This window comes from Monopterus albus, unplaced genomic scaffold (assembly GCF_001952655.1).
Source record: "Monopterus albus unplaced genomic scaffold, M_albus_1.0 scaffold37.1, whole genome shotgun sequence".
Lineage (NCBI taxonomy): Eukaryota > Metazoa > Chordata > Actinopteri > Synbranchiformes > Synbranchidae > Monopterus > Monopterus albus.
The window spans coordinates 1,779,428-1,797,494 of NW_018127917.1; the positions used below are offsets into that span (position 1 = coordinate 1,779,428).

General features: G+C 39.6%; 2 protein-coding genes across 2 annotated transcripts in view; both read left to right on the forward strand.

The window, feature by feature from the left end:
* The first annotated feature begins 1,545 nt into the window (after positions 1 to 1,545).
* On the forward strand, positions 1,546 to 6,764 carry LOC109959127 (kelch-like protein 20). The gene is made up of 6 exons (XM_020598263.1): positions 1,546 to 1,605; positions 1,946 to 2,088; positions 3,227 to 3,410; positions 4,700 to 4,843; positions 5,246 to 5,379; positions 6,511 to 6,764. The coding sequence occupies exons 1-6, from the start codon at positions 1,583 to 1,585 to the stop codon at positions 6,762 to 6,764; spliced, it is 882 nt and encodes a 293-aa protein (XP_020453919.1). The 5' UTR covers positions 1,546 to 1,582.
* Positions 6,765 to 9,682: 2,918 nt separating this feature from the next.
* kcnt1b (potassium sodium-activated channel subfamily T member 1b) overlaps positions 9,683 to 18,067 on the forward strand; it is a 63,669-nt gene continuing 55,284 nt past the window's right edge. Inside the window, 3 exon segments of the mRNA XM_020598264.1 lie at positions 9,683 to 10,123; positions 14,132 to 14,174; positions 14,910 to 15,077. Of these exon segments, the coding sequence (XP_020453920.1) occupies positions 10,057 to 10,123; positions 14,132 to 14,174; positions 14,910 to 15,077 (278 nt within the window). The 5' untranslated portion in view covers positions 9,683 to 10,056.

The window sequence follows — 18,067 nt, forward strand, 5'->3', positions numbered from 1 at the left end:
GAATGTCTGCCATTAATAAATAAGTACTGGCAAATTCTCTTCAGCTGTCTTAAAGCACCACTCAGACGTTCTGGGAAGCGTGCCTGCTTGAATTTGTTTTATCTTTCTCTATCCAGAAGTGCCAGAAACATGTTACCATAGCAAAGTTCAAAGACAGTCTTGTCTCATCTCTAATACATTGAGGGGAAACCTGGCTTTGAAATGCCACATGCATTCATGAGACCCAGCTGTTGGTAAAAAAAAAAAAAAATAGATCCAATGCACATGCTACATAACTTCTTTAAAATACCATCTCACCTTCTATTTTCTACATGTTAAATGCACAAGAACATAAATAATAGACAGTTATGACACTGTTCTTTTACACTCACCTCCAGGCTTTAAATAAAAATAATGTGAATAGTTTTATATCTGAACATGTCTGGGTAAAACCACAAACATGTGGGAGTGTTAACCGATATACACCCATACTGTTCACTTTTTATTTTTGCATGTTGATGCAATTCAAGGAAGAAATGTAGACACTTTATGTGAAGGACCAGTTTATAGTCCAGAAGGTAGCCTGTCAGCTATTTTTTAATCCTCACTACTTCAATAAACCCTTGACCTCATGATATTTTGGGATTTTATAAGCGAAATGGCCCCAGGTGGGAGGGTGCAGCCAAAACTGTGCAGTGGCCAAAGAAAAGCTGGCAGCCATTGGTTTGGGCTGTGTTGACTGTGGAAGGAAATGTTCAGGACAATTCAGCAGAGGAAACTGCACCTTCTCAGTAGGGCCTTAAGTCTCAGTCTCATATCTGGATCATTAGAGGGATCTACTGTCTTCATACCTCAAGACCTCTGACTCATCTCTTGTTGTCTTCTAAGACAATTTATATTTTTTTCCCAGTTGCTTCGCAATAACAAGACAGTGAATGTTTGTGAAATTATAATGTAATATATGATACTTTCATAGTTGGATTTTTCTTCAACTTAAGCAACATACAGTAGTTGGCAGGTTAGTAATTGTATATAAGGTGGATGATTATCATAGAAGGTCACTGGACATTTGCAGAGATTAAATCTGTCTGTTGCTCTATGTATTAAAAACTCTGCACTCTTTGACATGAGTTTATTAACACTGAGGGATGCAGTGAGGATTATAAGAAAGCCTTCATATCCTTGACCAGGCATCCGTGACACAGTTGCCTGTCCCTGGCCTAAACTCATACCACTGACAAAAAAAATTAGAAGCCTTAAACTGATACTGAGTCAACAGTTCCTTTGGCATTACAGTTGTCAAATGGAAGCTCAAACTCGGATGTGTAAAAGAAGTCTTGGGTGTCAGGCTGCAGGGATGGAGCGATGAATCAGAAGTTGCTATGTCGGGGGGGTGTTGCTAGGGGGCGGAGGTTTAACTCACTGGACTGGTCAAGTACAGTGTTCTTAAGAGCAGAACTCTGTGACAGCCTATAGTTTAGTGACAGACTACAAGGAACAGAGCAGTGTGCACTGACAAAACAGAGGAAACCAGAGATCTGACGGACACAAAGGAGTCGGTCTGAGGCAGAAGCACATCCTGCATCTCGATTACAGAGCAAACATGGGAGTGTACAATGAACAAGGGTAAGGGTTTTTATCCTGATTTAGAGTCTTTGGTACCTTTAAGAGATGTAAAGTTGACTGAGACATGTTTTGCATCATTTAAATGAACTCTTCTAATCATCTTGTTTTTGTTGCAATATAACTGGAGGAGCCACTATGAAATGATATGACTGTACATCACATTATCAATAAATAGCTCAAATTCTGTTTTACATTAATAGTTCACTCTAAATTAGATAAATGAAGGTAGTTTGTGAATAATAATGACTTTTTTGTACCTCTAAATGGACTTAATCATGTTTGCTGGCTGTTTCAAATAACTCTAATATGTTCAGGTCAACTTTATCATTACACATTATAGGGCAGCCCTGGAAGAACCAGAACCCCAACATGCCCTGGTCAAAGAGATCACAGGAAGGTCCACATGTCGACCCTCCTTTTCCCACCACAGACGGCTCAGCAAACGTCCAACCAAAGATGATGTCAGTGACAAGATGTTTGTGGGTCAGTAGCTGGATTGATGTAGATGTGACCAGATGAGTTTCTGATATTAAAGAGTACTGAACCTTTACATTCAAGCTACTTCTACACTGAGGATGGAGAACAAATCAAAAAGAAAATCACCATAACAGGAGTGCTATCTTTAACAGAAATGCTGAAACCAAGTCAAAACACAGGAACCAAGTTGTAACAGTTGTACAATGTCTACTGCGGCCTGCTAAATTACAGCAAGGTGATATTACTAACATGTAAAATGGCTCCACTTGTCCAGGTTTCTTAGTAAGCTATGGCAGATTACCAGGGACCCATCAGGTGCAGCACCAGCACCATGAAACTGAAACAGTTAAATGGAAAGTTTTTTGTGAAAGAGGCTTATGTACCAAGTACTGTAATGGGTTATACAGTACAGTGCTCATTAAGTGAAAGCATCAGTTTCAGCTTCTCATGTTGTGGTCCTAAAACACCAATTTATGCTGGATCTGGTGGTCTCTGTATCAATATTACACTGTCTAGAGACTAGTGTGGCCACCCTTTATTGTAATTGCTGCAGCCTGTTCCAGCCAGCAGCATGTGCCATAGTGGATATTAATGGATGGCTGGATAGCCATCATATAAATCTAACACAGCTTCAGTCTCCTATTAATGATACAGTACAAGTCATTACAGGCATCACCAACAGCCATTCTCAGTCAGTCATGGCAATACAGAGACTGCCTCCATGAAGCTTTTGTATGAAATAGACCTTCAGTCTCCAGAACAACTGTGCATCCTTTCCATGCACAGTCTGCCAGCATGAATCAGCTTTCAGGTGCAAGAAACCAGGCACACAGAGCTTTGCAAAGACAGGATCCTGCATCAGTGTTTTCAGTTTGTGAAGCATTTAAGAAGATGCTTGATTATATTATCTGAGAGGGGAGGGCTGCTTGGGGTGAAAAATTAAAAAGGTAAATAGACACTGAATCATTAATACTAAAGCAAAGAAGACACACAGACGTGACACATAAAAAGATTTATTTATATGCTTGTTTTCTGGTAGCACCATTAAGATAGGTCTGGTGGTCACTAACTGAAAAGACACAGGAGGTAGGTTTAGAAAGCAAATTGTAATAAAATAGTGACTGTCCTGTTTTTGTCATGGTAGTTGGGGGATGGACCCAAGATGACCCATCCTGTCTGGTAGAACAGTTCTGTCCTGAGTACAATGAATGGAGAACGACAGCACGCATGGTCAACAATCGAGGCACGGTGGCTATGGCCACACTAGACGGTATGATCTACACTGCAGGTGGGGAAGATGACATCCAATGTTACAGCAGTGTGGAGAGGTGAGAGACGGTACCGTTTCTAAATGTCTTTTACCAAAGACTGTACATAATCGGCTTCATTTGCAAAAATAGAACAACTTCAAATGATTTCCAGTGGAATTAATATTTAAGCTTCTGCTGTAAGAACCACACTTCATCATTTGAACAGATTTCGCTTTGTCACATGCTCCTTTAATTTCATGTTCCATTTACATGACAGCACCACATAGTCGGTATCAGGAGGCTGTAATTCAAACTGTTTATTTTGGTTTCTTTTGGTTCTCTCATATAAGGTGACTCAAGCTGAAATTTTACCTAGCTGCAGCGCTATAGAACACAGAAGACTTGTCTGTAGCTCCCACTGTCAAAGAATAACCATGCGTAAAATGGTTTTGGCAAAAGATAACACATATGTTCAGCACACTCAGAGGAAAACAATCTAAGAGGCATGTCATGTAACCCAAAATGTATTATGTAATGTATATTTTAAATCATGTCCAACCCTAACCCTGCCACTTACTCCTACTTGTTTCAAGAATGATTTGTAAACCAGTCGGTTCTATCTTTGTTTTTTATATCACTGAACAGTAGAGGTCAGCGTTGAAGCAAAAATTAGATGTAGATCTTTTGACATTAAACCCAAATGGTAACATTACTGTAAGTTAGTGTGCACCAGACCACCCTTAAATACTGACTTTATGGAATTTACCTCATCTTTTCATGTTGTCAGAGTAGATATTCAGACAAAGTCAAATATAAACTTTTTTACACACCCACTTTGTGCATTCCTGTAGCATATTTTCTCAGCTTCTCTTCTCCGACTATATGCTTCAAAGGAGATGACTCGGTTCCCGGATCTTAGACAGTCACTTCTGAACTGAATGCCAGCCGCTTAACCCCATAATGAGCATCCCTGGCTGGCTGCAGACCAGCAGGCAAAGACCTGCTCCAGACTGATCATCTGTTAATGGCTCCATCCAGATACTACAGCACTCTCTTTGATTACCCGAGTGCACCTAATCTCTGAAGGGTGGCTACAATGTTGTTGTGACACTGGGCAAAACAAAAAACAATTTGAAAATCCTTTTTGTGGGATGTGGGTTTTCATCTAATAGCTTTGAATGGGGAGAAACCATCCTGGCAGATGTTTACACAACTTATACAAGTGTGTTCCTTAAAAACACTAATTACAAGTATACAAACCACTTGAATATAGGAAGTTTCTATGAAAGCTTGTGATTGTGTAGGTTCTACCCAAATCGTCATTACCAGCCACTGATTATTTTCCACCAACACTGAAATCTCCGCAGGTACAACCCAAACACAGGCAGGTGGAGTACACATGTAGCGCCCTTGAGCAGCCCCCGCAGTGGAGTGTGTCTGGTGGCGATGGACGAATACCTGTATGCTATTGGAGGACACGACAGCACTACTGTCTTTAATACTGTGGAGAGGTACTGTGGCACAAGAGCTACTAAAGATAATTTTACAAAACTGACTGTCATTCCTCTTAATTCATACTGTGTCCTAAAATAAAATTCAGAATATGGTTTTTGTAAAGAAAATAACCATTAAACCATTTTTTCTTTTTTCCTAGTTTGTGCCATAAACAGACATTTCATTAAAAAATGAACACAAAATGCAAGTATAATGAATATGCCGTCTCAGACACTATATATAGAATTATGGTAATAATTATGTTAATGTCCTGACATCTCATCATATTGAGAGCAAAGTGGCTGACTCAGAGGAACAAAGAAATGAATCTGCGTTATGAAAAACATTGTCCTAATGACTGACATTCCATTTGTCAAGTTGGAATTGGTCTTGCTAACCTTTTAGGTTCATTTCTCTAGATATGACCCAAAAATGAACACGTGGAGCAAACAGGCACTGATGCTGACCAGCCGCACCAGAGCAGTGGCTGCTGTGCTAGACGGTCACTTGTATGTGATCGGAGGGAGTGATGGTGACACGGCTCTGAGCTCAGGTGAGAAGTGATTAGAAACAGAACGTACTGTATATCTCACATCTAACCTCTGGCACCAACAACGTAGTAGTCCGTGTCTTCTAAAATGAATCAGTAACTGTCAGTACATGTAAAGGAGATTGTTTTGATTTCTGTTTGAGTTTTGATCTCTTACAAAACCTGTTTTCCAGTGCGTTCCTTTTGTCATGAGATGTTATATAAAACCGTTTACAGAATTTCATCCCACTGGTTTTTATGTTCTTTTCTTTAACCACCTTATTTGATGTTGATGAATCATACCAAAATTCATAAGATACAGTAAAGTACTACTGTCAGACAATTGTACAGCTGCTCATTACCATTACCCACTCATCCGTCAACTCTGATAAAATACATGTTTGGAATGTCAGAAAAAAGGTTTTGAATTCCTAGCATTGAGTTCTATTTTCAAATAGACCAGCACAAAACCCAACTTATTCACTTCAATGATATAGAACAAAGAAAACCAGCAAATGATATGTCAGAGGCTGGAGGCAACAAATATCTGCCATTTAGCTCTGATAAATTACTTAAAGTTGGCAATTAATTTTTTTTTGCAGCAGTTAATCAGTTACGACAGGCATCATTATAAAGTAGCACAACTTCTCCAGCACTTTAACTGTTTTACTGTGTGGTCAGACTAAAGTCACACATGATTAGACTGACCTTGCATTTTCTGCAAGGATCCTCAATACACATACCGTACACTACAAAAGCTCAAACACACACATTCTTAAGCCCCCTGACCTCGCCAAAATAAACTGGGGTTAGAGTATGTTGGGCTGCCACTTGTCACTGGCTATTTTCAGTCTGTGAGAAATGCATGTCCACAAAATTCCCACAACAGTTTTTGGTTCCTGTTAAGGTCATCAAGGTCAAATTTATATTATTTTTTGGATAATTTTACTTTTATTAAAAATGTATTTGTACTATTGATATCTTTCTAGATTTCTATGCACATCTAAAATTGCAACAACCAGTCTAACCTAAGCATTTTATACACTTATAAATATAAACACTGTCTGTGTTGCAGTGTTACTCATACAGTGCGTGTTGTATACTGTATGATATATGGCCTATTCTGAGTCATGCTATCCTCTAAATGTTCCCCAGTGGAGCGGTACAACCCTGTAGATGGTACCTGGTCGATATGCGCCCACATGCTGAGTCCCAGGCAGAATGCCGGCTGCGCTGTGTACCTGGGACACATCTACGTGGCTGGCGGCAAAGACGAGCTCAACCTGGAGGTCTGTGCTGCTGAGAGGTTTGACCCAGACACCATGAGGTGGACACCCATCAAACACATGAGAAGCAAGAGGGACAATGTGAGTAACAGTGACAGAATAGACGTCAGACTCTCCCTCTAATTTAACATTCAGGGAATGTTTTCATACAGATTATAAAACACAAATGACAAAAAGAAATACAACTGATATGACACAGAGGACAAATTTCATTTATTCATTACCTAAAAATTGCAGTATGGGTTTAGGGTCTTATTGCTATTTTTGGATCCTACAGTCTCTACACAGTACAATAATGGGATTATAGATGTATTAGTAGGAAAAACATGTTCATCTTAATTTACTATTTTGGCAAGCTGGTGGCACTAGATGAAAGGTCAGGGGTTTACCAAAGTCATGGTCTGGGCACCATAAGTGTACAAAATTTAGTTCCAGTCCATCCAAATGAAAACTTGGACCACTGTTGAAATGTCAAGAACTAGAATTCATCCTCTGGGCACAATGAGTATCATTACAAACATGTCAGATCTGTTTCATTTAAACTAATTTGCTGATGAATTCTATTCATCTCTTAAACTTCTTGTGTTTCACACCTTAGATGTCCCTGGTAGTCTTCAGTGGTGCCTTGCTGGCTGTGGGAGGCTCTGATGGCATCACTCATCTGAAAACAATAGAAGTTTACAGCCATGAAACCAACACATGGCGGTAAATGGAAAACCAGCTTGCTTGATGCCGTTTAGTACTCGTTGTTGTGGCTTTTTTTTTTTTGCCCATTTGACTTAAAAAAAAAAAAAAAAGAAGTATTATTCAGATAATGCTGAAAGCTCTAATTTTTTAGTTTTGGGCAAGGGAAGGACCCAAATATGCAGACGCAAGCCAAGGCAGAGGCCAATAGTATTTTAATGCAACACAAAACAAGAAACAGGAACAAAATACAAGGCTCAACCTGATGTAGTAAAACAAAAAGTACAAAACTAGGTCAGGGAGCTGGGTACAAAAATGAAAACCAAACCAGTGAAATAAACCAAAGTACTGCTGATCAGAAAAACTCAGACAAAAATGAGACAATTCAAACAAAGTCAGGAACAAACGAGAGACGGGTACTGAACCTACAGGGCAGAGATGCAGGAGTGGTAAGCTGAGAGAACGGAGACGGCAGGGGCAACAAGGTATGGAGATAAAATGAACCAGCAACCAGACCGAAGGAGGTCATATAAGGAAAAACCAGGAGATAATGAGCAACAGGTGGAAACAATGAATGGTTAATGTGAACTGGGGTAAAGCTAGGGCAGAAAGGTGGGCATAGGTGACAGAAAACAGGAAACTAACCAAAATCAAAGCATCAAAAAGGAAACAAGTCCACAAACCATTACATGCTTAATAGCATGCTTTTATTTCATTCCTTGTTGCTATGGTTTAATACAGGAATTGAATCACTGTTGTGTTATATCAATTAACAGTAGAAATTCACAGTGTGAGAATGTATTTACAAGAATATTTTATATTGTAATTGACACAATAAACTGTCGGGATAAACAAACCATAAATCCAGTAGTAATGGTGGTAAAAGAAAAATGCACTATATGGCATTTATCAAAACCTATATTCAAAGTTTTATCATTAACACATTGATGAGACATTTGAGGAGATTCAGTTTGTTCAGAATACATTAGGCTGCGTTTGTAACAAGTTACTTCATAAAGTAACTTTAATTATATTACTAATGCGTTACATCACTGTGTTACTATGAAAACTAACATTATTACATAATGCAAAACATTGTAAGTTGGATAACATAAATATCCGTATCAGATCACACTCTTATGAGGAGGTTTAAAGTATTTACAATCATACCCAGGGTAAAATTAAAGACAGAACAACCTCATCATCTACTGTAATTACTCCTACTCATTAAACTTTAAGTAATATTACTTTAAATACATTACATTACATAATTAATGTCACAGATTAGTGTCTCTCTTTCCATACAGTTGTCAAATGAATTTCACACCTACAGAACAAAAATACTTTACATCAAAACTGTCTGATGCAAACGGCCAGACAAAAAGTCACTTTGTGATTCATGCACCAAGCTCATGTAAGCATTCTATATATTTTATATGCCTGCAGGCTGCTTACTGAATCTGAGTGCTTCACTGTCTGAGTCTGACTATTTCCCCCTCTGTCTGTTTTTAGACACTTTGGAAGCACGAAGAGCAAGCATCCAGGGGGGAGAGTGGTCGTGCTGTGCTGAGGCGCAACAATGCTCATATTATATGAACAGGACAGAAGTGAAGACAGAATTAGCCTAATGGATGTACGCCAGGCTCCAGGACACACTGTGATATGATTCAATTAAGGCAGCATAATGACCAAATAATTGAAGAGTTCACTCTGAAACCAGACATGGCTGCATTAGTCAAAGCTGGCACCCACTGGTACTAAAAGACTGCGAGCATTAAATTAAAGCACATTACAGGCTGACAGGTTACCATTATACTGTGGTTATGTTTTTAAAAAATTCTCCAGATCACAAAGCAAATATGTTTCAGGTTTCTTTATTTTTCTTTTTGAACACCAAATTTAGGATTGAATATGGTATTGACATTATATTAGACAATACTGTGAAACACAGTGACCTATTGTTTTTAAAGGAAAGTAAACGTTTCATTTCATTCATGATGGTACTACTAGTAATAAAGTGGAATAACAGGAGTGAGCCAAAGAGATGGAATATAATGCAAGCATTTGGTTAAAGGATGTTCGGGATTTGGATGTAAAAATACTGGTGGTACCATAGGTTATTGGATTATGAAAGAATTCATTTTAACCTTGACAAGGTTGCTGCAGAAAGTGCAAAAAAACGCACTGAATGTTTTAAGCACAGCTCCTTTAAATAACAGTGATATAGAATAATGATGTGTTTCTTTAGCCAATCTAAGGCATTTGCAAACCTTGGTTTATTCTTTTTTGAAGTGTAGATATTAATCATGTCACTGCAGCTTTTGTGTGCACCACCTATCATGCTGTAAATGACCCAAATTAGTTAATGATTGTAAACTAATTCATAGTTTTTGATCATTTAGCTTGTATCATCATTCACCAATAGACAAGGCAAACACAGCATGGGTTGTAAAACATCAAAATCAGCTGGATCAAGTTGTGGAAAATAAATCTGTGGGAATTAAGATCCTGAGCAAGAAAAGTGAGTGAGTGAGGTCTGACTGCTGGCATGGGAAAGCATAAGTGACTGTGTGGGCTTTAAAATGATGACGCTCAGAGCTCTTTCCCCTGGAGAGTAATGGGCTGAAATGTGGAGCTGCTGAGCACAAGGAAGGCACACAGAGCAACACGGCTTTTCCAGAGATACACATCAGCCAGTGGTGTCTGCAACTCCTACCTCTGTGAAAACAGAATGAATATCATTTTCAGTTTGAGGGGGAAAACTGTGAGACATGTAGCAGACGACAGAGCTTTTACAGGTATGTTTTAATGGAAAAATGATATGTAGTAGGAGACTGCGATGTTATTTCATAGCAGCCTCAAATTTGACAAGCAGATAAGCTTCTTTCAACTGAGGTTCTTAGCAAAGGTAAAGCCCTTTTTATCTCGACTCGACTTAGAAAAAGCCATTCATGCTTTCATTAGCTCGCGTCTTGGCTACTGTAACGCCCTCTATACTGGAACTAACCAGTCTCTCCTCCGTAGTCTCCAACTAGTACAGAACGCGGCTGCTCGTCTACTGTCAAATACTCCAGAGCATGCTCACATCACCTCTGGTCTCCAGTCACTGGCCTCCGGTGCAGTGCAGAAATGATTTTAACGTTCTGTTGTTCGTGTTCAAGGCTATTAATGGCCTTGCTCCGGCTTATTTGACAGATCTTTTAACTATTCATACGTTCCTTTGAACATTTGTCTCTGGTTGTCCCGCAGGCAACGTACAAAAAGTGGGCTGATCGTTCCTTTGCCGTATATGCCCCCAAGCCCTGGAATACCCTGCCTCCCGAGCTTCGGTCTATAACTGAGCTAATGGTTTTTAAGCCTAAATTAAAAGCACACCTATTCAAACTGGTGTTTGGCACTTAATTTATAGCAGTAGTGATGCACAGGTGCCTACAGGCTTTCTGATTTTATATTCTGTTTGTACTTTGACACATTTTTATTGTAAAGCTTTATAGTTGCTTACAGACTTTGGTTTCAAATTTGTGTAATTTTAACTTGTTTTCCTTTTCTTTAGTTTATGTGTCTTAACATGTTTTGCTTTCATTTTTATATATTTTTGCTATACTTTGAACACCTCTGGGTGTTGTAAAGTGCTACAGTATATAGAAACAAATTAATTAAATTAGATTTTATCGAAGCTGACAAAACTTTTGCATGTGCTATGCAGCTTGCTCATCTCACTAAAAGCCTATAGAAGTTTCTCGGCAGCATAAAGCATCAGTTTCCTCCGCAATCATTTCAAGGTTGCCCGGTAGATGGCGAGGCACCGGTAGGTGACTTCAGGTTTGGAATTGAGCAGCCTCCTGCTGTTTCCTGGGGAGGAAAGGATGCGGTTGCTGACAGAAAAGCATGGAAATCTGCAGCGATTACAGAGCGCTTGCATAATGGGCCTTTATAGATACGTAAGCCGGTGTTTAATGGCAAACGACTGCAACGGAGAAAGCTGTGAAGTGGCACTTGTAAGGGTTTAAGATCAGGCGCTGTGACGACAGAGGAACTTAAAATGGTCAGGCTACGTACTTGCCAGCAAATAAAGAAACACTAAGGCAAATGGCAAATCAAGTTTATAATAGACAGTAAAAATAACGAGTCATTGTCAGTACTAGCAAACAAAGTTGTTGCTAAGCGACAATGAATTCTTTCAGTACTGCGCTTTTCGGGCTCGCGCAGTTGTACATCAATGAAATGTCAGGTGTGCGATAAATTACGTGTTTCGAAGGTGTGTCAGCCAATCAGCGCTCAGGGGGGACGACACGCATTTTTCTCACAAACCTCAATAATAGGAACCTTCAGACAGCTAGGTAGTACCGACAGAGCGCTAGCTTGACCAGCACCAGTCTTGGCGCAGAGACTACAGTGGATTAATCTGATTTTCATGTACCTGAACGCTCGGCCTAACTCCGCTCAACTCTCGTTTGCCTCCTGACTGCTGAAGTCGACTTCCCTCCCCTCCGTAATTTCCATTTTACGATGATGACAGAGCTGTCGCAGGGACGCGTTGAAGGGAGACATCTTCTGTCACATAGGCAGTGCTGTATGGATGGTGTATGGAGGTTTTCTGAACCAAACCTGTATTTACGATGATGGGACCTCGGACAGACACGGGAACACAGCCAGGTAAATGAAGTTAGCGACAAGTTAACCCATGCAGGTTAGCCTGTGCTTCTCCAGGAAGCCTGACTACTCTCAGTGACTGCTGTGCTCATTTCTAAGTTTACTTGCCTTGTATCTACGCCATAACACTGACATTCGAGAGAACCAGCAGGTATTTGAGTACTGACTTAATATTGTGAAAGTTCAGTAATATTACTAAGTTTGTGATTTAGTTTTTTATATATACATATATTATATTTGTACAGTATAATATACTGATCCTTAGTTTTGCAGTGGCTGTCAGAGGGGAATATATGTGTGTGTGTGTGTGTGTGTATGTGTGTGTGTGTGTGTATATGTATATATATGTGTGTGTGTGTGTGTGTGTATGTGTGTGTGTGTGTGTGTGTGTGTGGTGGACTGCAGATGTTTTGGTTCATTAGAAGTCCAAAATAAGAATCCTAGGACTGTTTTCTTGAAAAGCAAGTTTCCCAGTACAAAGTGAAATTGCTCAGAAATACCCTGCTGGGACTCATTCATTCATTCATTCATTCATTTTCTACCGTTTGGTCCCTGAGCGGGGTCACGGGGCTGCTGGGACTCAGCAACTCCTATTTGTCCTCTGTGGACACATGACACTAGTCTGTATTTAAACACCATGCTTGCGGTTTGTTTGTGTCCTAATGTCCTGGAAAGAGGACATCCTGGGGTTTCTAGGGATGCCACACTTTTTCTTACATCCTAAAAACTTAATGTTTATTAAAATAATCAAAATGGTAAAACGTTTTTCTTCTGGGTCTAAGGAGGATTTGACTGCTGTTTGTAACCTATTCTAGGCAGGACTGTAGCGCTTCATAAATGAATCCTTGTGCAACTGATACATTTGCTTTTGTGTAACCACAATGAAAACTGACAAGGCTGTTAGTGTTCAGATGAAAAGTTTAATTGTGAGAACAATCATAATGTTGACATTTGCTAGTAGATATTGCTGAGGGTAACTAGTTTGGCATCTACTTTGGTAGAAGAGTGCAGATTTTCAAAGACATTGTAAGTCAGCTTTGCTTCTCTTTTCTATTCTTCTCACCCTGGTCATCTTATTTATTTAGATGCCAGTTTTATCGCTGCCCTGCATGTGTTTTTCTTTGCTTCATCTGCTTTCTTTAGTCTGAATCTGCAGTCTTCTTTCCATTATAGGTCTCATACCAGGAGCAACTCTGTTTCCTATTATTGCAGTCACTTTGCCTCTACCATTATGTCAGCTCCCAAAGGTTGCACACACTGTTCCTATAGGGGACGCGTGCTCACATAGTGGTCATCATTTTTAGCCCTTGGCACCCGGCTCTCCTTAACGTCTCCCTTCACCTAAATTATTGCACACATTATTTACTCTTTTCCTTGCATCATAGTCATTTGGCATTACCCACTCTCTTTCCCCTCTGCAGTTCTGAGGGTCTGTGCATTTACAGTTAATCAGGGAGAGCGTGTCTCTGGGTGCTATTAGCCCACTCAAGGATGCCCACACTGTGTTATGATGACCACACATACAAATACACAGCTCTGTACTGTCCACTTATTGTTCCATTTATGGAGGCTTTAGAGTGAAATCAAAGCAGCCCCTAAATCATACACCATTAAATTATGTCACTGGATTGTGAAGTCATCTCTAAAATAAGAAATACTGTACATGTTCAGCCAGAACATACAGTACACTGTACATGCACTGTGTCATATTTCTGAATAATTTCCTTCTTTCTGTTTTGCTTCATGGGCAGAAAATGGGTTTAACACCACTTTGATGAGGGATTGTGCTGTCACCATAACTGTACAAATTAAAACTTATAGAGTACCTTCAGTAAACACTTAATGTAGGCAGATCATTGACCTGTCTGAAGTGCTACTTTCCACATCAACATATACACTATAAATAATACAACTCCATTACCAGGGCATGTATGAAACAGTGAACACATACATTTTAAACTGTTCAGTTATATTAAAGTGTGTCAGTTTAATCTCTGTTTAAAGAGCAGTACATCTTAGAGGGCCTGCTGAGCTCTGAGCAGAATTAAGCTGTGACACAGGCTGTATGTAATCATATTACATCCTCCCTAAGTTTTCAAGAGGTGCATTTAAATGAAGTGTGCATAAAGTCTCTGCCTCTTTCTCTCATTCAGCAATGAGTCCTCCATGCCGATCATCAAGTTCTCATGGTGACAGGTAATTCCCTGAAACACTTTGCCTACAGGTCACACTGAATGTCCTGGTAGGAACACATACATATTCTCTTTGCAGTTGACACACAGAAGCCTACTTACGTTATATTTGTCTCTGTAATAAGGTGTTGACTGTCCACTTTGATGGTGATAAACTGTAGATACATATGAAATGGGACGGTTACATCAGATCATCTGGCTCAGACTTGCATGCATGACTTGCTTTGATTCAGAAAACCAGGTCCATGTTTAGCATTTCTTTAACAAATCAGATCATTTATTTTTAAGCCGTTTTCTCAGTTAAGGATTCTGAATAGAATTTTTTCTCAAGTTTTTAGACTCGCATGACTTGCACTAAAAATCCAGTTTTGCAACCTCTCACTTCATAAAGAAATGCACACCATGTTTACTTGAGATTAATATTCACAGAACAAGTACAAATTAGCCTGTTTTTTTTGGTTTTGTCCCGGTTGCAAACGTTTGGCATCTAGGGATTTCAGTACAGTAAATGTCATAGTCCCTCTGAACACTGATTGTTCACAAATAGTCTGCTCTTACTCAGCCTACAACCCCCTAAGTCCCTACAGGTTTCCCAGTACATTAAATCTTCTCCACAGTAATTGTCTTTTCATTGATTGACTTGTATTCATTGTGTCTCAGGCTCCTTATTTTTGTGTCTGTTAAACTGGAACATTTTACATGTTGATGAACAAATGCTGCTTTCCTTCTCATCCTGTAGACCCTCTACTGACTCCCTGCACATGAACAACAGGAGCAACTCTGGTGTTATTTTGGATATTTCGACTCTCAAGATGGTAGACATGGATTCGGAGGTGCCTCCTCTTCCGCCTCGTTACCGCTTCAGGGATTTGCTGCTGGGTGACCAGACCTTTCAGAATGATGACAGGTACTGTAGCATGAAAAACACTGTTTACAATATGTAAAATATGACGGGCTGCCCAGGGATTTTCCTGGAGGGGCCTTTGTGTGTGTGTGTGTGTGTGTGTGTGTGCGCGAGCGCGCACATGCATGATATTTGAAATACTGATTTCAGCCGTTTACGGTAGTCCTCACATTCACCTTATGTCATGTAATTTATTCTGAATTTGCAAATTGCCGCACTGTCTACTTCAATTACTATTCGCCTACATCTCCCAGAGTGCCTTCTTACAGCAAGCCCCTAGACAGTGTGGGGGGGTTTATATTAAGATGTTTGTTAGATGTGAGGGTGGATATAGCAGTGGAAATAGAAACAATGAAGTGAGAGGTATTGTATTGAAAACGTAGGAGTCTTGCTGCTTGCTCAGACTTTGTGCTTGCTGTTGCATTGTGGACTGTTTGGACTACTGTCAACAGGGAAACTGGTTTTGCTTCCTCTTCAAGGATGAACTTTTCCCTTGTATAATTGGTTTAAATTGAATTTAGAAGAAAGTCTTTCCTCCCTGATTCAGAGGGATTGACACCAAGACGGGCACTGTGTTTGGGCAGTTGTCAACAGAAAAGTGAAACACTGAAAATGAACTTAGAAATGCAAGGCCCTTTGCTGGTTGTGTTTCTATGATCTGGCTGTTTTAACAAAAGTGTTCAGTATATTTGAGAGTGCGTTTTACCCTTGACTAGTGCTGTGGTCACCAGAGTGCCAGAGTATTTGGGAGTCTCTGAAGAGTTTAATTGTTTTTGGTGCTGGAGAGGCAGACCAACAGATGCCGTTTGCTGCCCAGGAGAGAATAAAACATCAGCCAAGCATCAGGCACAAGCGAGTGCAGCGGAACTCTCCAAGGTACTGAAATGACGTCCTCTCACCAAAGGATCAGTCACTTCAGCACTGGCTTGCAAAGACCAAATGCAGTGTAGTGATTTATAACCTTCCTGTTGCTTTGTCAGTAACTTTAAATTAACAGTTAATACCTGAATGTTATCAAATTGTCAAATTCACGTCACTCTGTTTGTTCCACCTTTTACATACAGATAGTGTAGCACAGTTTGATTTTCTGAAGTTTTAACATATCTGAAAATTAACCTCTGCCACCTTTAGTGTCATCATTGTACGAATCTGTAAACCTTGATTGTTTTATCACACCAAATGGGTGGTTTACCTCATTACCATGGGGTTGTGTTTAAATTCTTGTCTTGCTGATTTGCGTAGCTGTTTGTGCCTGTAACAGTACAATAGCAACATTTAGCAGTGGTCCAGTATTGGCCATTTTCAGCCCAAACATACTGTAGGTCTATGTGCTTTCCTAAACAGATGTCAACTACAGATGCCTATGCCATTATTAAAAAAAAAAAAAAAAAATCTGTACTCCACTTTCTTCAATATTGTTGGCATAAAAGATAACAAATGGTTTCAGCCAAAGACAAATAAAGCAGCGCTTGGATTGGTATTGATTACACTGCATATTAATAACTACATAGAAAACCCATCAACATACAGTAGTGTTAGGATTGTCTTTTAACAGACTATGCCATAGCTGCTGTGTCACCTAGACCTTGAGATGCTGGAGTCCAGGAGTCAGGGTGCTAGGCTGTGTGTTTGTAGTCATGTGTATTTGTGTGTGTGTTTCATCCAGTAGGTCCCCTGTGAATTATGTTGCTAATTCCAGTTCAATTGCATAGGGTAATTAGGATTTGTTGCCAGGCTACCAACACATGTATACCCAAGTGAATGTGTGTGTGTCTGCATCCACATATGTGTGCGTATGCACATGCTAGATCTAGTTACAGTATAATTCACAGATCTTTCCATGAACAACATCAGCCTTTTGTTTCTTCAAAACAAATAGCAGCTATAAACTGTAGCTTCTCACATACACCTCTGCACAACACATTAGGAAATGAATGAAGATGCAAAAGAAGAAAACACCATTATTAATTGCATGTGACAGTATGCCAGTGTTCAGTAATTGGTAGTTTCCAAGCTTGGTAGTGGGAGCGGAAGCAGACAATGTCACTGTGCTGTGGGGACACACTGTTTCTTGGTAGATGGTTTTCTGCATGCTCATGGTTTATGATGTTGATTATTTCCTGTGCTAATGCTTTGTCAAGTGCAAAACAAATGAAGCCCCAGAGGGAGATCCAGAAGCCACCCTCCCTCCCTCCCTCCCCTGCTCCGAGGACCTTGCATCTGTCATAGCCTGTTATGAGAGTGAAAGGCAATGGGTTGAAGGACTTAGGCAGAGATATGTCACTAAACACAGACAATAGGAGAAGAGAGTTACAAGAGCGGCCTGGTAGGCAAACATCTTGTAACAAAGATGGTTTTATTGAAATGTAAATGTTTTCTCTAAAACTGTTTATTATTACAGTTGTCAGTTTTGCCAAAAGGGATTGGGTGATATAGATAAAGTTATCCACTGTTGTATATGTTTATTTAGTATATTTGAGTATTGTGACTTTAGTTATGATGCTCAAGGAAACAAGGAACGTCATGCAATTGATGCAGAAGTTATATAAAAATCTCTTATCTCCTTACATGAGTTGCTCCCATCACAAGGTTGCATGTTGGGAGCTACTCGGTTATTTATTTCTTGAGTTTGTTTAAATCATTTTTAGAGGCCAAAAAAGGAGAAACACATAACTTTGTGTAGCAGAATTTACATATTCTTTTGTTTCCTTTTGTGATAATCATCTCATGACTGTTTGTGGGGGACCTGACCTTCAGGCTGGGAAGGTCTCACCCACCCAAAATTTGTACAGAATGCAATAAAAGTGTGGCAAAATTTCTACTGGTTGACATTTATATTGTCTACTGGTATACAGTGGGTACGGAAAGTATTCAGACCCCCTTAAATTTTTCACTCTTTGTTATATTGCAGCCATATGCTAAAATCATTTAAGTTCATTTTTTTCCTCATTAATGTACACACAGCACCCCATATTGACAGAAAAACACAGAAT

Bases quoted from the DNA above. Each gene is read 5' to 3' on its own strand.
- LOC109959127 (XM_020598263.1), top strand. From the start codon at position 1,583: ATGGGAGTGTACAATGAACAAGG. The intron at 4,844-5,245 runs GTACTGTGGCAC...TCATTTCTCTAG, and splicing joins GTCTTTAATACTGTGGAGAG to ATATGACCCAAAAATGAACA. The intron at 5,380-6,510 runs GTGAGAAGTGAT...AATGTTCCCCAG, and splicing joins TGACACGGCTCTGAGCTCAG to TGGAGCGGTACAACCCTGTA.